A 22,249-nucleotide genomic window follows, 5' to 3' on the forward strand; every position below is an offset into this window, starting at 1 on the left:
GACTAAATGTGACTATAATGGTAATATTGAACGTTACAATGCTAACTTGTTGCTAAAGATTTTACTTAGAAGGATGACATTGACTATAAGAATGATATTGATTATAAGGATGACATTGACTATAAGAAAATATTTTTCTTATGCGGCAGACCCACAGGTTACCTCTTACGCGGGACAAACTAGTAAAATAAATTCATACCCCTTACACAGGGCGGACCAACCTAACCCACATTTTACGGACCAAGAACATAACATACCTCTGCGAAACGGGTCAACCCACATTGTCACTTATAATTCAAACTCTCCGCATAAAAACACACAAGAACACTCTTTCATAAGAAATGAGCATAAAGCATAAGAATAAAGAAAAATAAGTACTAGAAAAAATTAACCTTCAAACTCTCAGTTTGAAACTGCAAAAAAAAGTTTTAAAAAAATATTTTTAATAAATTAATCCTTTATAATATAATTTAATTTTATTAAAATTATATTTTGTAAATAAATAATTGAAACAAATATTAATATATTATTTTAATAATATATTGAAATAAATTATTTTATTCTCATTTTAAAATATAATTTTTTATATATTAAAATTTATAATAATTTAAAATTTATTTTAAGTTTATTTACATTTTTAAAAATCATTTTTTTACATTAATTTTTTAAAAAATAATATTTTTATCAATTGGGAAAAATTAAAATCACGATTAGGAAATTTTTCTTCCATTGTAAGTGATTAATTATTTTTTTTATTAGTGTTGGAAGTAATACTTAGGTTTTGAATTTATTAAATTTTCTTTTAATTATATTATTCTTCTATATGGTTGATAAATATAAGAGTTTAGTCACTTTTAACTTATTCAATAGAGATTTATTTAATATTGGAAAATATTTTTATACCTAAAATATTGAAAATAACATTTAAAAGAAAATTAATACAAGAAACAAGTTATATTTGAATTAAGATTCGTGGTTTTCTTTATCGGCAGATTCGTTTATGATGATGACTGAGATTTATTTATTTGAACTTTTTTTTAATTAATATTAGTTTATGAGTATTTTTGTATGTGAAACTCACCCTAATGGCTTTTTTACCTTCTTACCAATTCTTTAACCTTCAATAAATTGTTAATAGCTTAGAATATAGACTTGTTTATCTTGTTTTAATTTTTTTTTATCTTTTCTATTTTTTTATCTTTCCGTCTCCCCTATTCATCTTTTATTCTTATTATTATTACTAGCAGGAACACAGGCACGTCAGTGTCTGTGTATCCGCATTTTTTATTTTTGTTTCTTTAGTATTTTTTTTTTCAAAAACAATTTCTCTTAATAAAATTAAAATGAGAAGTTAAAGGATATACAATTAAAGAGTAGGTTAATAAAATAGTGGAGAGCGGTAATTAAAAGTTATATATGGCAAAGAGAATGAATGAATTTATTTATTTCCATGAAAGTTAAAAGGAAAAGAGAAAAGAAAGTGAGAAGTATGGTAAAAAAAACGTGTTATGTGTAGTGGAGAGAGAGAGTGGGGAGTAGGTACCTATATATGAGAGAGAAGGTGGGAAGTAAGATAATCATAAAATCCGTTTCTTAAATCAATTTTAATAAAAAAGAATATTAGTTTAAATAAAAAAAAGTAACGTAACAAATTTCCACTTTCCCACTAGAGTGGTCCACAAAATATTACAAATATTTTTAATTTTTTATTGAATAGAGGAGAAGATCTTTAAAACAAGAAAGTAACTAATCAATCTATCTACTCTCTCCACTCTCAGTTAAATAATAACAAATAAAATAAATTTTAAAATTATTTTATTAATTTTTGAAATTATAAAATGTCCAAATAACCAAAATAAATTAATACAATAAATTATTAAGTAAGGATAAAATGGAAAAAAAATTAAGAACAGTTAAGAGGGGAATAAGAAATGACATAATAACCATAATATAATAATAAAATTAAATATTAATATAAGGATAAAATAGGAAAAAAAATTAAGAGCAGTTAAGAGGGGAATTCCTTTTATATATAGGTATAGATTATTATTTATTCTTGTAATTAAAGTGAAATATTTAATTTTAAACTTTTTTAATAAATAAGTAAAATTTCATGGACACGAACACTATGATAGTCCTTTTTGATAGTCCTTTTTGGATTCAATACTTGTTTTTTAAAAATTCATTCTTCTACTGGTAAACTTATTACTATAAAAAAATTCATCCCTCAACAAAATGTAAACAAAATATAATCATATACTAAAAAGAGAATATTGGAACAAAATAATGAATATTAGTGAAAGAGGATGGTAATAATAATAATTTGAGTTCATAATTAAAAAATTATTCCAAATTTATTAAATTATCGTGCAAAATAACAAAAATATAATTGATTAACTGTAAAAAAAATTAAAAGAAATATTTTAGATTAAATAAACTATCTAATTTATATAATTAAAAAATTATTTACTTTCCATTTTTTTTTCTTTTTCACCCAAACCCAACCCAGTTAAAAATAAAATAAGACTCCCTTATTTTAGGATCTGACATGAATAGTTGAAATAAAGTGAATTATAAAAACTAATCAAATACCTGCACATTATATTATACATGTATTTTGTTTATCATTTCAATTTTTTAAGCTATTTTTGAAGTTATGTTGCACCATAATATCATCAAAATATTTTTTTTCCATGTTAAAATTTGATAATACACTCATTTTGTATAAATTTAATTTTTTTGTTAATTAAATAATTCCATCATACTCACCTTTTTTTAATGTACTTACTACATTTCTAACACGTTTTATTTGGCATAAAAAAAATGCACAAAGTTGAAGAAAATCTATAGACAAGATTAAAAAATAAAAAGAAATAAAAAGTGTGAATACAAGCGTTAAAATGTTAATAATAATCTCATTTAAAATTTATTAAAAAAGTAAGAAGATGTTTTTTTTTATCAAATACTGATTTTAAAAATTTCTTAAAATACATCTTTTTTAAAATAAAATTTATATTTACTCGTTTAATAAGGAAACGTAGTGAGCCAGCCCAAATAACCTCGAAGGCCCATGTAATAGGAAACCAAACAAAAGGAAACCCTACTTAGACTCTACCAACATTATATATTCAATCGTCCTCCTCGCCAAAACCCTAGTTTCATTTCTCTACAACTTCGCAAGCAGCAGCTTCTACTCGATCCGGCCATGGCTGCTATGGATTCTGGTGTTCAGGGTTGCATCTTATCCGTTTTAATTCTCCACGACGAGGAAATCGCAGTCACGGTTAGTTTACTATTTCATCCTAACCCTTCTTCTTCCATTATTATTCTCCCTCAATCGTAGATCTCAATTTCTGTGTTCCTTTTTAGGCTGAGAAGATCAACGCTTTGTTGAAGGCTTCCAATGTCTCCACAGAGTCCTACTGGCCAAGCCTCTTCGCTAAGCTCTCTCAGAATAAGAACATCGAAGACCTCATCTTGAACGCTGGTGGCGGAGGTGCCGCTGTCGCCGTCGCGGCTCCCGCTGCCGGTGGTGCTGGTGCCGCTGCTGCAGCACCTGCTGTTGAGGAAAAGAAGGTAAAGGGTCTTGAATATACACCTAACAATATTGAAAATGCTTTAAGATTATTGATGTGATTGTGATGTTTAATGTTAGATATAGTTTCAAAAACCAGGACTCAATTGAATATGCTAGTTTGAGTCATACTGATTAACTCAATCTTCCCATCTTCTAGGGAGAGGAATAATTGCATATTTAGAAATTGTATTTTTTGAGCAGGAAATTAATTAGACCCAAATGATATTTTGCTGCATAAACATGCCCCATGAGATTTAAACCTAAAATGCAACTCTAACCTAAAGTTTCTCGCTGCTCTTGTTGTGATTGACATTGATAGCAGACCCAGTTTGACTACATGGAATTTTTTTAAACTTGTAATTAAGTAGTGTTTGTTTTTCTACATTATGTATGGTCAAAAACTTTAAGGCATGTTTTGTAATATTTTTGGAAATCTTATATGCTTTTATAGGTAATGGCTATATGTAGTAACATGCATTGCACAAACATTTTGATTCCACTTGAATGTTTAGTGTTAGCAGTATGCACTGCCCAGACATTTGGTACCTTTTGTTTGGTTCTTGTGTTGTGTTTATTATTTATCTTCCCCTTCTATTCATTATTTATTCAAGGTTGCTTTCAATTTGTGTTTACAGGAAGAAGTGAAGGAAGAAAGTGATGACGACATGGGATTTGGTTTGTTTGATTAGGTCTTTTTAAATAGTTGTAGCCAGTTTTTGAGTATTTGAATTTGAAACATGTTTTGTTCTATAGAATTTTTATTGCTGAGATTCTTAACCATGATTTTTGGTGGGTTTTTAATATATCTGTTGCAATTAAATTTCTGATCAACCTATTTATTTTATTGTTTTACTCTTTGCTAGTAATTTCATTTTGAAAGATTTCAGGTGGTTTTCTGCCTAATGACTGTTGTAAAATGAATATCGGTTTAGTATTTAGTGTGGTAGTACCACACGCCATAGTCTTTTTGAGGTGAGATCTCTGCATACATTTTCAGTTCGAATACTGAATTATACCTTACGCTTGATGGTGTCTTCAGATATCTCTTAATGGAATTACAGTTTTGAAATTTAAACTAATAGCCCGTGTCATTTTGGTTTGCGTTTTCGCTCGAGGGGTTTCCCCCTTTTTAATATAATTGGTATAGATGTTTTAACAAAACTGAGGGCAAATATCCTTATCAAAGAGTCTTTCTGTTGGTCAGATGAATTCAAGATAATTTTATGAAACGCTAGTGAGGGCTATCATTTAATGTGAAGGAAATTGTTTTTTCCTTTTGTTTCGATACTCTTCAAGGTTATTCGATATTGCTGACAATGGTATTTTTAGTTTTAAATATCCTTGTTTAAGTCTCTTCGATATTGCTGACTATGGTTATTCGATATACTATGTACAAGGAAATGTGTAGCTGTTGTATTAATTTAGGCGTATATGGATGAAAAAAGTCAGTAAGATGACTTTGAAATCATGTAGTTTTCGAAAAAATTTGAGAGACCTAATATATTTGAAAGGCTAATTTAGGAGTTGAGGAAGGAATCCAGTTTGAGGTCCTAAAATTTTGGCTGAAGTAATATTTAACCAAGTTGGACTTGGATTTCTAAGATCCGTCTTTATATAAATGGGGATTCTAGGTGATTAAAGTCGTCCACTAAACATGATTTCAAGTTCTTTCAATGACCTGATTTTTGTGTTAAATTCAGCTAAGGAAGTTCTGCTCATCTCATTTTCGCCTTTACATACCTTCTGGCTTCACATGATATCATTTCCAAGTAGTCATTTTGAAAAAGTATATTTTGAAAATAAATAATTTATAATTAATCTAACAAAAGTTAATATTTAGGTAAATTTTCCAAGTATTTACTATTTGTTCTAAAGCTTTCCTGAAACCAAAATATGGGGAAAGCTTTGGTAAAATTGAAATTGGGTCAAAACTTTCTGAATTCAATATTCCATAATACAATTTAAATTATTCTCTTTCGTTTCTTAAGCATTAATTTTATTATGAAATGTTTCTAACGACTAATATAAATTTTTTAATTATCAGTTTTGAGTTATATATTTTAAATTTTTTACTCAATTTTTTTCTATCATGCTTAGAGAATATATAATCTGAAATTTATTTAATATATCTTACATAACATTAACACTGTTTAGAAAGTGTAAATATTTTAGGGGATTATTTTATTCATTCTAGACTGGAGGTACACAAGAAGATAATAATTTAAAAAATGTAAAGAAGATAATAAAACAGAGAAACAGTGTAAAGGAGGTATTCTTAATTTTTTTTTAAAGTTTTATCACTTAATGCGTTAAGACAGAGAAAATATTTCAATGAAAATATGTATCTTTCTTCATAGAAAATTTGTTTATATTTTAAAACATTTATACATAAAATACCCTAAGGTTTTCTTTTGGACCATAAAATATGAGAATAGGCTCTAAACCTGCTTTCTTGACTAATTTGTTTCAGGATAACAGTACAAAAATTAATAAAAATCATCTTAATTCAACAAGAATTTGAGGTGAACTTAGCTGAAAAATATCAAACATCATTACATAATGTTGGATGAAAAAGTTATTTAGATATCTCAATTAGTATTTCTAGAACATATAAACAAATTAAGGTTAAATGTCATTTATAACTTTAAAGGCCAATTTGACCTTTTGTTTAATTTAGTTTAATATCTACGTTTCCATATACAATAAAGAAAACAGTGGAACCACTTTTCTTTTTGGAAATGTGTTGCCAGTATCGTATGGCGCAAAACTTGATTCCTGGATTCAAGCCTTATATTATGGAATTCATATATAGTTGTAGAGTTTATTAAGTTTCTCAGATTCATTATCATGTCATGATGCTCAAATTGATTCCTTTTTTTAAACTATTCAATAAACTCATAATTTTTTTCTTATTTTAACAAAACTGACTACGATTGACGTAGATAACTCACCAAAATAAAACTTTATAAAAAAAACTACAATTCAAACACTAAGAAACCAAGGTTACTTAACTTTACAATCCAAGGACCAATTATTTTCATTTTTAAATCCCTGCATTTTTTATTAAAAATTCAATGGTAAAAAAAAATCTCAATATCCAGTTCTGTCAATATTTGAATTAAAATTAAAAAAGTTTGTATTCATAGGAGAATTATTTGTATTCATAGGAGAATTATCATTATTCGTTAGTAATTAGTAATCAGTAATATGTCTACACATTAGAAAAATAATTTATAATTGTTTACTAATGCAAAACTTTACCGAGTGGATCGACCAAATAGTAGAATATTTGAATAGTTTACCAATTTTTTTAACTTTAAATTTGATTGACGCCATTGCATATAAAAATAATGCAAATTTTTAATACTGAATATGCTGTTTTTTAAATACCGCACTTTTAAACATTTAATTACTATTTTTTTAATAGTTTTGCAAAACGGGTGGTCGAATTTGATAAACAAAATATGTTAAATGTGTCTGACCAAATCACTTTTTTAGATTGCATCTTTTAGGCGTGACCCAACTTATGTCTAAAATAGATCAATATTAATATGATTAAAAAAAACATTTCAAATCTAAAAAAATAAAAATAAAACATGTATTTTTAAAATTAATTTGAATAATTAAAATTATTTAACTTGTTTCATGTAGATATATAAATTCTAAAACATATACGTTTTAGCAAAATGTTACTACTTTCAATTTTTTTAGAATTATAATTTCTTTTTATGTAAAACGGGTTAAGCTTTGTGGACTATTCCGACCGATTAATCATGTCAAATCCATTTTGCAGGAAGGAAGTAAAAGGTTAAAGCGAGAGAGAAGTATATAAAATGTTTATTTTTTTAGAAATTGTTTAGTATTTATAACATGAATATTTATGATATTATAGATTAAATTGTTATAGAATTAAAACAATGTTTTTCTTGTTCTTTTGGAACAATATAAAAAAACACTTGATTTTGCCCCTTCCTGTTATTTACCTTCTTAAACGAAACAAAGGTTGTAGTAGAAGGATGTTGTGAATGATAGGGCATGTGTTTATTATTAATAATATTTCCCTTTTGAAGCGTTTCATTGATAGATGGAGATGTTGTAGTAGTGGTTGGACTTAGCAGTTGAGATGAGGGAAGAGTATGAGTGAATAAAAAGATCGATGTGACAGTGAGGTGCAAGGGGCGTCACCGTGATTTTGGATCCACAATCACACCCAAAACAAAATCCATACACATTCAAACCTCTCTTTCTCTCCTTTACCCCAAACAACAACGCACCCTTCATCTTCCTCACACACACTCTTCTTCACACTGCCCCAATTTCTCAATTTGTCAATTCCGAATCTCGCCGCCACCAACCGCGGAATCGTTTGAGCTGAGACGCCCCACGCTACGCTACGTGCTGGCTGGGCGCTTTCGCTCGCTTCCCAACTCTCTTCCCCGCCCTCCTCTGATTGCGAATCGCAGGTTCGCTTTTCAATCCCTATTCAATTCTCTCGTTGCTCGGAGCCAATTGCATGTGCTCACCTTCTGATCCAACGCTCGATTCTCTGTCGATTCTTTTTTAGGCCTTTTATGTTCTTTTCGTGTTTGCATGGTTGACTTTGTCCTGAGATATGCTGCTTCGATACTCATTTTGTATCCTCCGTGATTGCAGAGGAGAAATCCATGGCCGTTCGCCTTGGATGTTGCGCGTTTCTTATGATCTGACTAGTTAAACTATCTGTCTTTTTCTGTAACATTATTATTTTAATTTCTTTTTGAAAGAAAATAATAACGGTCACCTTATTGCTGTTATTTGCTGCATACACTTCAAATTTTACATGTGATGCTGTAATGTGAGTAATTACTGATATTGATCTTAATGTCGGTGCATTGGGATTACAGTGGAGAAGCTGTTATTTAGGGGCCTAGTTATACCATGGCCCTCTTTGGATTTAGCATATTTTTTTTATAAACACAGAAATGAGAAGAAATTAAGAAGATAAAACGAGTTGAGTTTCTCTTCTGAAGTGAAATCAACTGACGAACTTCAGTTTTTAGGGATGTTAAATGAGAGAGTTTCTATAAAGGTTAGCGACATAAGTTAATTTTAACTCATGGGAGAAGCGCAATTGATTTTGTTTCGTATTTTCTTTTTTTGTAGTCTTTATGTTGAAGTTTTTCCTTACCAGGGCCTAATTAAAGTTTGTAAGGAGATTAGGAATTGAATTGAGGACAGTGGTAGCAAAACATTCTTCTTTGTTGCTGTGCTTGTCAACTATGACTCTATGAGCACTGTGGTGCTTACTTTTTTGATGAACCAAATTTTTTGTACACTTTCTTGCAGATTGATGTCGCAGCTATTTAGTTCAAAGTTGGCTGGTGCAGGATTGGTGATGTATACTCACTGAACCAAGATGGCATTCGTAACGAAGATAAAATGGGTTGTTCTTTCTGTAGTCACTTTATCTGTGGCATCTATCATCATTCATCTATCTTTGGCAAAGTTGTGGTCTGTTAACTTAGTGCAGTATAAAGCACTACCCATTCTTCCTGAAGATTTTGGGTTTGTGTTGGGTAGACAGGTTAGTCTTTAATATTTTTTGTATTTACTGCTTGCGTGTTCTAATGTTTTTTGAGTTTAACTCAAATTATTTTGATTTTGTTTGCTCCAAATGCTACAGGTTATAAAGAATAAGAAGCTATGGGGTTCCATTAAGTCTTTGGAAACATTACAACCTAATGCCAATGCTAGAAGCAATTATTCTGGTAATAATTTTGGTCAAATTTCTTAACTTATTATGTGGGAGGGAGACATGAGAGGAATGTAAATGTGCAATTAGGTTTTTAGTTAAGTCATAAGTGGGTGTGACTTAAACTAGTTTGAAGTGTAAATATAATTTTTATCATTATGACTTGTTTTTTGATTTTTTGTTTTTCCTTTGTTAAGGTATTATCTTATAAAAAGAAAATAGATTAGGGAAATCTATGCTCTATGTGATATTGGAGACAGTAATTTTTTTTCAAAAGTATTACTTTCATATTTTAAAAGATTTTTATTTTAATCTAGTTTGAAGCATTTTTCATTTGAGTGTTATTGAAGTGGTATTGGGAGTAAAATTAAATTCCGACAAAGGCTTTTCTTGGGAATGGATAATTCAAAGAGTCAGCCTTTGGACATAATGTCCACGTAATTAGATGCTGTGATAGAATGAGCCATCATGATCGATGAATGAAACAGGCTGACTAAAATTTGGTCGCTGATGATGTCAGATAAATTTGTTGATTGAAGATTTGTCATCAACAGTGTGAGACAGATTTGTCCTTGTAAGATTTTGTTGTTGACAGTAATTGATCAAACAAGTACCTGAGAATGATTGTATAAATTAACCGTTTGCGTGGTTTCTAGTTTATGGAACCAATATTTGGTGGGTTTTTCAGTTTGTGACAATTTTTAACAAGAGAAAGGACAATTTTTTCCAAGTAGTTAGCTCGCCTTACATTTTACATTTCATTTAATTTAACATTATCATCAATGCAATCTTATTTCCTTTACATTTTTGGCATCTTTATCGTTCTAGGCTTCTAGCTCTATAATTTTCTTTCACTTTAATTTCTTCTTCCATTTTATTCCTAACACTTCACCTTTCTGAACTTTTACTATTTCTTACCATTTAGTTTTGTTTTCTTTTAATTTCAAAGAATATTATCTGGTCTGCAACTTTATTTTTTAACACTCTTTATGTTTCTGGTATTTTACTTTATTTGCACACTTAACTGCTTTCTCTTTTCAGGTTCATTTACTTCCTTCACCTTTTTTATGCTTTTTAATTTCCTGTTAATTTAATTTTCCTATCATATATTTAAGTTTTTTATCAATCTAATTTTAGGTCTAAAGGTTTAATTTTCTTTGCCATTTCATCTTTTCTGTCAACCCATCTCTCCACCATTTTGTATCAGACATTTTCGCACCTTGTCAAAATTGTGGTTTTTCAATGTCAAAGGCTTTTTCTCAAAAGGTCACAACCCAGACATAAGAATCTCAATCTCTTGGACAAAATTTCACTACAAAAAAGTTGGCAATTCTCCAGTGTTGACTATCAACATACATAATTGAGCATGACCTAATACTAAATTGGGGATTTTGATCTTTGACAAAATTTTAACAAAAATAAAGATGATATATTTCTTCATCTTTTGTACACGTGTTGTTTTCACATCAAGTTTGTGTTTCTTTCATTTGCAGTTCCAAAGGAGCATAGCAATGGTTTCATATATGCAAAAGTTTTTGGTGGGTTTGCAAAGATAAGATCATCGGTATGATATACCAGACATGTATTATTATTTTTTTTAGGGGCTGAAAAATCATTTTCTATCACTGTTTGTAGTTTAACAACTTTATTCTTGTTTTCACAGATCTCCGATTTGGTTGCTATTTCTAGACTTTTAAATGCTACTCTTGTCATTCCTGAAATTCAAGAAAGTACTCACTCAAAAGGAATTAGGTATGTGCTGCAAGTTTTCTGCTGCCATTGTGCATTACATATTAGTATTTTATTGCTGTGGTTTCATACATAATTTTTTTTTTGAAATTTTATTCAGCGCAAAGTTCAAGAGTTTTTCCTATATTTACAATGAGGAGCAGTTCATAGCATATCTAAAAAATGATGTAGTTATTGCAAAGAGCTTGCCAGAAAGTTTATTGGAAAGGAGAAAAAGAAATGAAATTCCTACATTTAAGCCCACAAGTTCATCTTCTCTAAACTTTTACACCAAAGAAATTTTACCAAAGCTAAAGAAATCAAAGGTTATTGGATTAGTTATTGCCAATGGCGGAGCCCTACAGGTATTTTAATATTCTTTTGTTGTCAATTAACGTTTATGTCATTGTTGCAAACTTTTGGATGTCATTAAAACATGTCATCAGTTATTTGCAGATACCAAAATATTATCTATACTGTATTAAGACAATTAGTGAATTATGTAATTGTTAATGTTATCAAAAGTACTGTTTTTAGATCTTTGAAGCTTTGTGGTAACTTTGAAATCTTATCATGGCCTGCTTTTTTGTTGTGTTTGTGTGTGCTTATTACCGACTTCTTTACCAATCATAGACTTTAGATTTCCATCCATATACTTTTTTTTATTGGCTTCCATCCATATACTTGTCAGCTTAACATTTTATCGAGTGCTTCAGTCATACTTATATTTATATTCCTACCAATTCATCATAGACTTTGGACTTTGCATGTTGTTGCTAGTAAATCAATTTTCTTTTTACTTGCTCCACTTTGACATTGTTTTAGAGGGATTTTAATTCCTTCAGCATTTTCATCATCTTAGCCTTTCCATGCTTTTCCCCTCCTTTCAATTGTTTCCTTGTTTTGTTTATTTACTCTCGCAACTCCCAAGGGCATTGTTTCTTTAGTATGTGATGTTTTCAGCTTCTTAGATACTATAATTTCTTACCTTGTTGCTAGAGTTAAATTTGAGAATGTTATATACATTTTTGCAGTCAATACTCCCAACTAGTATGGCTGAGATTCAGAGGCTAAGATGCAGGGTTGCTTTCCATGCCCTGCAATTTCGTCCAGAGATTCAAATGCTTGGTCGTCGAATGGTTCATAAGTATGCATTCCTTTTTGTTAAAACAAATTGATCTGTGTTTGCTTTGCACCATGCAGATTACTGCCTGGTTTTTCTTGGCACTTCCATTTCTTAGTGGGTCTTATGTATGATTCTACAATGTTTCTGTTTTCCAAAATAAGTGGATGAGATTTTGGTTTGTGATGGGAAATTAAACTTCTAAGTGGGATAAGCCTTTTAAGGTGTATTCAGAAAGCCCCAAAACAATAGGGGCCTAAAATTATTTTCTGAGGGGAGATGGTGGAAGTTAGTTAGAAGAGAGAGAAATTGTAAGGGGAAAAGTCTGTTATATGAGGAATTGAGCAGAATAATGGGGACATTTTGAATGAGAATTGGAAACTAGCTAATCTTTCTCCGACTTGCGGGGGTATTGCTTTCATTATACTTTTGAGCATTCTCTTTTATTTTCCCTGTTTCTTCATACTTTGCTGGTGATTGATATCCAAATGCATATCAGTTTCTTAGTAGGTATTGGGTTTAGCTTGTCAGTAGAGTTTTTATATGGACCTTCTCTATGGCGGTCATGTTCTGCCCATAAGTCACTGCTCACTAACATGTCCCGGAGTTAATGTATAAGAGATTCTACTTTCTTTTTAAGGTTGAGAGCCCTGGGTCAACCATTCTTGGCATTCCATCCTGGCTTATTGAGAGAAACCTTGGCATACAATGGTTGTGCAGAACTTTTTCAGGTTTGCTCTGTATTTCTCTTTTGTATAATTGCCTAGTTATTGGAGCTATTAGTCTATATTGCAGTGCAATAACTTTAGGGGTTCATTTCTTCTAAATTCGTGGTACACCAGAAATTTGTAATGAGTTAGACAGTCAATGTTCAGCTTTTCTCTCTGCTTTTTTTTTCTTTGGTTATTTTTTTAAGGTGTTGTTTCGTTAGGATGTACACACTGAACTCATTCAACATCAAAGGTCTCAGATGATAAAGGAAGGAATTCTGAAGGAAGAATTGAATGTAAATTCACACTCAAGAAGAGAAAAAGGTCTATGTCCTCTCATGCCTGAAGAGGTATGCTAAATTTTACTATAGGGTTTCCTGGTAGTAATGAAGTATTTGTGATGCTATCATAAAGTTATAATTGCTGTTACGTCTAATAGTTTCATCATAGATGGCCTTTTGCATTGGCAACAATTGTCGAAGTAGTCTTTTTTATTACATTTTACAATGACCCTGGATGGATGCCATGTGGCAGCATATGTTTTTGAATAATTCTACTAGTGTATACTTAAAATATGTTTTTTATCCTAAACTGTTAGCATGGGATTAGACACTGATTTCTTAATTTAGTTCTTAAGAATTTTTCGGCAACCTTACAAAATTGGCTTGTACGGTAACAGTTGTCCTCTACTTATATATTCTACTTTAGGTATATCATTAGTGGATGATAGATCTTTAGCACAGACTCCTCACTTTGAAGACTGTGACGTAATAGGCCCAATAACAATTACAAAGGTAGACAAAGTCTTGTGCCATCTTAATGCATTTGAGTTTAATTCAGCTTCATAAAACTGACTTGTAAAGTTAGGGCTGCCCTCTACTTAAATATTCTACTTTGGCCATATCACTTATCAATGTGGGATTTTCAACTAATATACTTTGGCTCCAAATTGTAAAAGATGAACATTGTTTGGATAGTTCCAAAAATTACGACTGTTTATAGGTTAAAAATAAATTAGTAGTTGCTTAGCTGGTTTTGAAGTTTATTCTTTTATGCACAAAACTATGCGAATTGTCCTTATCACTTTTTGACTTTGTGGTATGGCCACACAAATACAATTAAACTGAAAGGTTTAAGAAACAAATCCTTGAATGATTAAGATGGAGTAGAATTAGTTTTGTGAAGAGAAAACATAAGAGGTTGTTTGGGTTTGTAGGGGGATAGTTGTTCTAAGAAATCATGCTGTAATGACAAATTGACAATAAGTAGAATTTTGTCAATTCAGTTTTGTAGTATTTTATATTTATATGATTACAACAACAAAAGCCTCATCCAACTAGGTAAGCTAGTAGGGGGGATTAGTTTTTCTAAGCAATCATTATGTCTAATGGCACATTGACAATAAATAGGATTTTATTAATTCTTTTACGAAAAATGGAATTTAAGCCTAATTCAATCTTACAACATCGACTTAATGAGGTGAAATTTACACACACTTATATATTATAATTTGGCTATATTTCTTGTTGTTGTGAAATCTCCAACACATCCCCTTCATGTCAAAGACTTAATATCTCGAGCACGGGACTAAAAGAGAACCCAATAGCTGATGATACTTTTGGCCCAACAAACATGACAAGGATATACTCTGAATCACTTTGATACCATCTTAAAAAGTGAAATTTGTTGGTTTACACCCATTTATATACTATAATTTGACCTTATCTGATAGCATCCTCTACTTCTAGCATTGTTTTGTTTTGTATCTTTGAATGGAGCTGTAGAAGCAGCTAGATGTAGGTGCAGAATACTCTGAATTTGAGGCAGAGAAAATAGGTTTGGGAGAGTGAGAGGTGAGGCCAACTCACTAGGAAGGAGTCTAGGGGAGACTACACAAGAGACTACCTAGAGAGATCTCAAGAACAAGTGTTTACGGCCAAACTTGGGCAGCACAACTCTTATTCAAACTGGAAAATAGAAGGGTTGAGCACATTTATTTATAGTGTCATGGTTAGCCAAGAAATGGAGCCAAATTATTTTCGAGGACAATGTTGATAGTTCAATTCATTCTCCTTTAACTTAGTAAATTACAAAACACTGTTTTGTTGAAGTGTATAATAATTTAAAGGGAAAAAGTAATACAGTACAACAACAATCATAAACTCTGGCATTTGCAAGTAGGCAACACTCACTTCTTCCTAATTAATCCATAAGCTCAATAGACCCTTTTGTTTACTCTTACTCAGAGTTTAAGGATTAATTGGGATGAACCATAAAGACTTAAGAAGTCTACTTGCAAAAGACACTAAGTTTAGGATGGTTATATTTGTTTACCTATAATAATTTAATCCCCAGTGAATGGAAGGTCTATTATAACAATAGTAAGAGTTTAAAGATGATCTGTGACAAAGTGAAAGTACTTATTTGTTCTTTTCCCTAATTTCAATAATACAAGTCTTTTTTTTATATTATTTTTTGTGAACTTTGAATGATGAATACATTAAGGATAGACTGAAATATCTTAAGCAGGTACAAATATAGTGATATATGATTTAGTCCAAGTTAGCAGTAGAGCTAGTCTTGAAGATGTCAGTGGCTCCCGGGTTTGTGTGGAATCTCAGCCTCTGCTGAGGCAGCCAATTTGACAATCTCTATGCATTACTACTGGTGTATTGTGGCCTTTTGGAAACATTGTTTCCCCTTTTCTGGATAAATATGCATTGTCTCTTTGGAATATCAAAATACTATGCAGAGGTTAATTTAAAGGGAAAAGTAATACAGTACAACAACCACCATAAACTCTGTGGCATTTGCAAGTAGGCGACATTCATTTCTTCCTAATTAATCCATAAGCTCCTACTATCGTTATAATAGACCCTTTTGTTTACTCTTACTAAGAGTTTAAGGATTAATTGGGACGAACTGTAAAGACTTAAGAAGTCTAATTGCAAAAGACACTAAGTTTAGGATGGTTATATTTGTTTACCTATAATAATTTAATCCCCAGTGAATGGAAGGTCTATTATAACAATAGTAAGAGTTTAAAGATGAACTGGGACAAAGTGAAAGTACTTATTTGTTCTTTTCCCGAATTTCAATAATACAAGCCTTTCTTTTATATTTGTTTTTGTGAACTTTGAATGATGAATACATTAAGGATAGACTGAAATATATTAAGCAGGTACAAATATAGTGATATATGTTAGTCCAACTTAGCAGTAGAGCTAGTCTTGAAGATGTCAGTTGCTCCCCAGGTTTGTGTGAGCCTCTGCTGAGGGCAGCCAATTTTACAATCTCTATGCATTACTACTTGTGTATTGTGGCCTTTTGGAAACATTGTTTCCCTTTTTCTGGATAAATATTGGATTGTCTCTTTGGAATTTCAAAATGCTATGCAGAGGTTGGATGTTTATGTTGTTCTTTAAACTTTTGCAGGTTGGCATTCTCCTTCGAGTAATGGGTTATCCTTCCAAAACAGTCATTTACCTGGCTGGCTCTGAAACATTTGGAGGTCAACGTGTGCTAATTCCTTTGCGGTCCATGTTTATGAATACTCTGGATCGCACTTCCTTGTGCAGTGAGAAGGAGTTGTCTGATTTGGTTGGACCTGAAACACCTCTTCCTCTAAATAGGTTTCAACCACCTCCTGTGAAAAGTGAGAAAGAACTCAACGAAGCATGGAAGAAGGCCGGTCCTCAGCCTCGGCCTCTTCCCCCGCCCCCTGATAGACCAATTTACCAGCATGAAAAAGAAGGTTGGTATGCATGGATCACCGAGACCCCTACTGAACCTGATCCTTCCCCCATGGACCTGAGGATGAAAGCACACAGGTTACTTTGGGATGCGCTTGATTACATTGTTTCTTTGGAAGCAGATGCCTTCTTTCCTGGATTTAACAATGATGGTAGTAGATGGTCAGATTTTTCAAGCCTTGTCATGGGGCATCGACTGTATGAGACTGCTTCTTTTAGAACATACCGACCAGACAGGTAAAATGCTCTTGGGATTTGGAATTAATTTATTGATGATATAGGTTTCATTCTCACGTTATCAGGTAACAATAAATTCCTTGGTTATCTAGTGGAATAAGCTGTAAAAGTTAACGTAGTTTCAGGACCCTTTTTTCCTTTTGAGCTGGAGCTAGGTAGAAGAGGTAAAGGTATAGGGAAGAGAGGCCAAGTCTTTTAGTCCGTTTCAGCAACCAGGAATGCTTTCTAGCGAAGTTACACACACTGTTTAGTATTTATCTCATGAACTAAACTTTCTAATGTCAGGTTTCAAACACGATAAGAAAAATCTACGTATCAGATTAGAAAAATTGAATACCTTTGCTAGACAAGACATTTTCTCTTATAGTAGAACAAGGGAATGTCTTTGACACTTCCTCTAAATTTTTGTAGATCTCCATTTCTTGTTCCTTGCATTAAGGCAAATAATCAAATGTTTGTATGAGATGCCCTCCTTTTCACGTGCATTTTGAGCATGTAATTTTTCCTTTTCCTCGATTGTGGGTCAATTAATGCCTTGAAAATTGTATGTGTATTTGAATTTGAAGTAATGAGTATGATGACCTTCCATTACTATGAGCATGCTACTTGACTGAACATCACTTAGTGTACGTGGTTTTAATTAGTGGTTGGGATTCTCTTTTGAAGTTATATATTGGTATTTCCCTAAATTTTGAATTTTATTATTATGACACAACTGTATCTTGGTCTTTCACAGGAAAGTTGTTTTGAAGTTATATATTGGTATTTCCCTAAATTTTGAATTTTATTATTATGACACAACTGTATCTTGGTCTTTCACAGGAAAGTTGTGGCGAAACTTTTCAACATGACTCGTGAAAATTTGTACCATCCTAAACATAATTGGACGATTTTAGTGCAGGAACATCTTAACAAAAGTTTAACTGAAGAAGGCCTCATAAGGCAATTCCTTTTGTCAAAACCAGCAATTTTCCTTTCACATCCACTTCCAGAATGCTCCTGTAGAATAGATTCTACCAAGGCTACTAATCCTGTTAGAGGTGAGGATGGCCAGGTTCTATATGGAGGCGAAGATGTATGCCCCAAATGGATGCAACATGCTAATGAGGCAGTTTCATTGGAGAAAGAAGGGGTCAAATCTGATGATGAAGGGCTGGCAGACTATGAAAGTAATGATTTTGTTGATGAGTCTGAATCTGACAAAAACGGTAGCAAAAGCAATCAAACTCCACTCTGGGATCAAGATGAGGAAATGGATCCAAATGACTAAGAGGGGATGTCAATACATGGTTATACATCGTCCAAATTTTCCATAATTTGTCAGAGACATAGGTTATAACTTCGTGTCACAGTCTCTATGCTGAGCGTATATGGGTATTCAAATCTATTCTTTCATTAAATTTGGGTTATTTTTCCAAGGACCAAGGGAATATTTTTCTTTTTATTTTTCACTTTATACTTACCACTTCCAGCGGAATTTTTGTTGTAACATACACACATTACAAAGAGAAAAAAAATATCAGCCTTTGGCTTAATTGGAGCACAACAGATGTAGTTTCGAAGAAGATTTTGTGTCTAGAGTTTTTACTTGGAATGTATGGTTGCAGGCCAATTGTTTGTTTTGTACAATGCTACGTATCTCCATTTTTAATAGATAAAACTTGTCGCGGTTTGGATATTCAATGTAGTTCCTACCATTTACATATATTTGACGTCACAACAGTCATAAGTAATCTAATTCAATCGAGAGGAATTTATGCAGAAGAATACAATTAAATTTGAATTCAAAAGATATTCAAGAGAGATAAAATAGATTGTCCTTAGCATTAAACCAAATATTAATGATAATATATATTTAAGTTGGTTCAAAACATTATATTGTCACCCTTTTTACATTATATATCCATCCCTCATAAATTTCGAAAACATTGTATCTACACTTACAGTTAGCAAGACCACTGCAATAGTGAACAATCAGGTGTAATTTAAACAAATCTTAAAAAATCATTATAATTTAAACAAATCTTTGAGTGCAGGATAATATTTTACATTGGCTTCATAGAACTGAATATTTTTTTTTTAATTTAATTACTGTGCACAAGAGTGAAAATAGGAAAAATGATTTATATGACCTATAGTCTTACGTATCAAGGCTCTTTCTTTACCTCACCCATAGTTTCGTGTTCCACCTCCATAACTGTAGAAGATTTCAAATTGTTCAAAACATTATGATGTTTTGAAATTACATAATTAGTAATACGTTTTGAATTAAGTAATTAATAAATACATTTTGAAATATGTAATTCATAATAAAAAATGTATTTTAGATGGTTCAGTTTGAAAATATATTATGTATTTAAGTTTGATATTTTGAAAACAGATTTTGAATTATATAATCCATACTATATTTTTGGACAGTGCACTAGGAAAATACATCTGATCATACAATTAAGAATATATTTATAGGTTGTGCATATTAAAATATATTTCTGGTTCTTAAAATGTATTATAAATTATGTAATTTAAAATATATTTAGATTAGGTAATTTAAAATGTTTTTCCAAAGTGAATAATGTTTTGACAATCTGAAAATCTAAATCATGAATAATTTAGACTTTTCGAACATGTCCATAAAGGTACATGAGAAAATCATAGAAAGACCATTAATAAATGGTTATAGCATTGATCTAGCCTAACTTATTCACAAGTGGACTTATTTACACACGTAACACACTAGTAAAAGCATAAGTGCTTATGCATGGGTGTCCACTTTTTTCATGATAATAAAAAATAATTACTATAATAATTATTAAAAGTATTATTTATAAGGAATATAAAATAGCTTAGAATAGAAATGATATATTTTGAATGAAACTTGGATGTTTTATTATCTAAGAAAAAATACTATATAAATAAATAAAAAATTAGTTACTCAATTTTCATTCTAAAAAAATTATCATTTTTCCAAACTTTTTATTTTTCTTTCATCTATCTTCTCTCTAACTTCTTGAACCTCTCGATAGGAGTCCGCCATTAGATTTATGACAACAAAGAATAAAAGATTATTCAATTAGAGTTTTAAAGAAAGTAAGTTCATTTTTTCTTCTTCTTCTTTTGATTCAGTTTTGAATTTGTTAGATTATCTTTGGTATAAGTTTTGCATGTGGTGTTTTAGCTTTGAGATCAGCTCTGTTAGCTCAAAGTCATAGTGATATAGTTAGATATTTGATGAGAACTTTGTGGTGCAGGTTAAGCTACCCTTGAGTCGTAGAATTGTAGTTTGTGAGTCCACCTACTTGAGGTCAGGAGAAACTAGTTTTATTCCTTTTAATAAAACCTTAACTTAAAAGATTTAGATGTGGGGTGATATGGTCACCAATCTCAAATTTTTTTGCAATTGTTTTTCTAATTGAGTAAAGTGGGTATATTATTGAAATGGTTGATTTTGTGTATTTTGTATAGTATATATTGATTTTGATATGAATGAATTTTTGTGTGTGTTATATTTGAATGAATTGATTTTAATTGTTGACATTACGACTCTATTGAAGCATTGATTGTTTGATTCTAAAGGATTGAAATTGATTTATATGTAATGAATATATATAGGTTAACATAGTAGTTTAATGAGAATATCTCTACAACTTTGAGCTAGATATATTACGTGATCTGAATTGTTGATGAAATTCAAGTTTTTGTATGATTTTTTGGTGTAAATAATGAAACATAACAACTTTGTATAGTTTAAAATATGCATATCTCGCTTAAGAAAAAAATTATCGCTCAAACAAGAATAAAGTGAAAAATGGGGTGCGAGTCCATTTTCGCTCAAGCGAGGGGAGATCTCGCTCAAACAAAAATTAAGTGAAATTTAGGGGTGCTCTCGCGTCTGTTTTCAGTGAAGCGAGAGAATTTTCGTTTAAGTGATATCCATTCTAGCTTAAACGAGATAATATTTGCTAAAACTAATTTTTTTAAATAATGATAAAAGAACTCAAAATTTAAGATTTACTTATGTGTCTATGTGTTTATTGTTTTTAATTAATTTTTATTTTTATTTTAATTATATATTTAATTAAAAGTGTTTTAGTTTATGTATTTTATGTGATGTTAGATAATTTTTGTTTTGATTGAATTTTTGTGTTTTTGTGTGATTTAATGGTTTGATTAGGTGTAATATGAGATATAAGATATGAAAATTGTGATCGAGACATAGTATTTTTCAGGTAAAGAAATAGCGTGTTGGGATTGTTAGGACGTGCATTAACTATGAATTCATGTAGAAAGAGGTATATTGACTTTATTGATATCATGTAACTATATAGATGAAGTTATTTAGGTGGTAAGAGTCCAAGGAGATTCATATGAATATATAAATTCTTTGAAAGATAATTAACTTGACCTGTTATATGACCCTGTTATATTAGATAATATGATATTGAGATTATTATGCACATAAGTGTGTGAATTTCTTATTGAGATAGTATGACATGTGAAAATCTCTTAGTCAATATACATGTCTTTGGAAGTATAATCAAGTGTCTATGTAGGTTGGTCAATATAAGTTTGATATGAGAAATATGAATTATGAATAATTACAAACACTTAATTGCTTTAAAAAAATGTATGAGAATTGATAAATTGATGTTTTTTTTATTTAAAATGACATTTATATTAGAATTTATAAAAATAGTTAGTTTATTCTTTTAGTTGTGTAGTATTTATTTTCTTCATATGTGATGATTATGTATTTACACGGGGTAGGTGATGTTTAGGTGATAGAGCTTCACTCTAAGTTGATGGACACAACTTATGTCGATTTGATATTTTAAAATATTGTAATACTGAAATTATATATAAATATAATATTTAATTAGATATTACATGTTATATTAGTTACATCATTATATTTTATATTAAATATAAAAACATGTTCATAACGCCATTTGTAAAAATAAATCAATTTTATTAACTTTATAATAAGTGGATATTTTTTTTATTGATAGGAAAATTAATACAGGAAAGTCAATTGAGTTTAAAAGAGATAAAACAACACAAAAAGAAGACATTTACAAAACACGATAATTAAAATTGTAAGGATTTTTTAATAAAAAAAGTTAAAAAAATCCTTTTGTTAACCATATAAATTTAGAATAATTTATACCAATAATAATGTAATAACATAATTAATAATGATGTTTTAACGCCATTCAGGCATAGATTTTATATTTAAAACAAAGTGCACCTTTAAATTAGATCTTCACACATGTCAATCAAAATTTTAAAAAATGATATATAGATAAATAAATTCGATTCAAATTTTATAATTACTAACTAAACTTAATCAATCCTCCTTAAATTATTAATTAATTGATTATTTTCACTTTTCAA

The 22,249-nt window shown here is 30.4% G+C and overlaps 2 protein-coding genes across 2 annotated transcripts; both read left to right on the forward strand.

Moving 5' to 3' along the window:
* Positions 1 to 3,044: 3,044 nt before the first annotated feature.
* Positions 3,045 to 4,408, forward strand: LOC137820701 (large ribosomal subunit protein P1). Its single transcript, XM_068624900.1, has 3 exons — positions 3,045 to 3,283; positions 3,370 to 3,576; positions 4,213 to 4,408. The coding sequence occupies exons 1-3, from the start codon at positions 3,206 to 3,208 to the stop codon at positions 4,264 to 4,266; spliced, it is 339 nt and encodes a 112-aa protein (XP_068481001.1). The 5' UTR covers positions 3,045 to 3,205; the 3' UTR covers positions 4,267 to 4,408.
* A 3,143-nt stretch (positions 4,409 to 7,551) lies between these two features.
* Positions 7,552 to 18,541, forward strand: LOC137820702 (protein EMBRYO SAC DEVELOPMENT ARREST 30). The gene is made up of 11 exons (XM_068624901.1): positions 7,552 to 8,040; positions 8,903 to 9,140; positions 9,240 to 9,324; positions 10,802 to 10,872; positions 10,972 to 11,060; positions 11,158 to 11,401; positions 12,071 to 12,183; positions 12,800 to 12,890; positions 13,091 to 13,219; positions 16,305 to 16,858; positions 17,681 to 18,541. The coding sequence occupies exons 2-11, from the start codon at positions 8,973 to 8,975 to the stop codon at positions 18,126 to 18,128; spliced, it is 1,992 nt and encodes a 663-aa protein (XP_068481002.1). The 5' UTR covers positions 7,552 to 8,040; positions 8,903 to 8,972; the 3' UTR covers positions 18,129 to 18,541.
* The last annotated feature ends 3,708 nt before the right edge of the window (positions 18,542 to 22,249 follow it).

The sequence above is a fragment of the Phaseolus vulgaris genome, chromosome 9, assembly GCF_000499845.2.
Source record: "Phaseolus vulgaris cultivar G19833 chromosome 9, P. vulgaris v2.0, whole genome shotgun sequence".
Taxonomy (NCBI): domain Eukaryota; kingdom Viridiplantae; phylum Streptophyta; class Magnoliopsida; order Fabales; family Fabaceae; genus Phaseolus; species Phaseolus vulgaris.

What these genes read in the sequence shown, in the direction of transcription:
- LOC137820701 (XM_068624900.1), top strand. Translation starts at nt 3,206, where the DNA reads ATGGCTGCTATGGATTCTGGTGTTCAGGGTTGCATCTTATCCGTTTTA. An exon ending in ACGAGGAAATCGCAGTCACG is followed by an intron (nt 3,284 to 3,369) that starts GTTAGTTTACTA and finishes GTTCCTTTTTAG; the next exon opens with GCTGAGAAGATCAACGCTTT. An exon ending in CTGCTGTTGAGGAAAAGAAG is followed by an intron (nt 3,577 to 4,212) that starts GTAAAGGGTCTT and finishes TTGTGTTTACAG; the next exon opens with GAAGAAGTGAAGGAAGAAAG.
- LOC137820702 (XM_068624901.1), top strand. Translation starts at nt 8,973, where the DNA reads ATGGCATTCGTAACGAAGATAAAATGGGTTGTTCTTTCTGTAGTCACT. An exon ending in GTTGTGCAGAACTTTTTCAG is followed by an intron (nt 12,891 to 13,090) that starts GTTTGCTCTGTA and finishes TTGTTTCGTTAG; the next exon opens with GATGTACACACTGAACTCAT. An exon ending in GTCCTCTCATGCCTGAAGAG is followed by an intron (nt 13,220 to 16,304) that starts GTATGCTAAATT and finishes AAACTTTTGCAG; the next exon opens with GTTGGCATTCTCCTTCGAGT.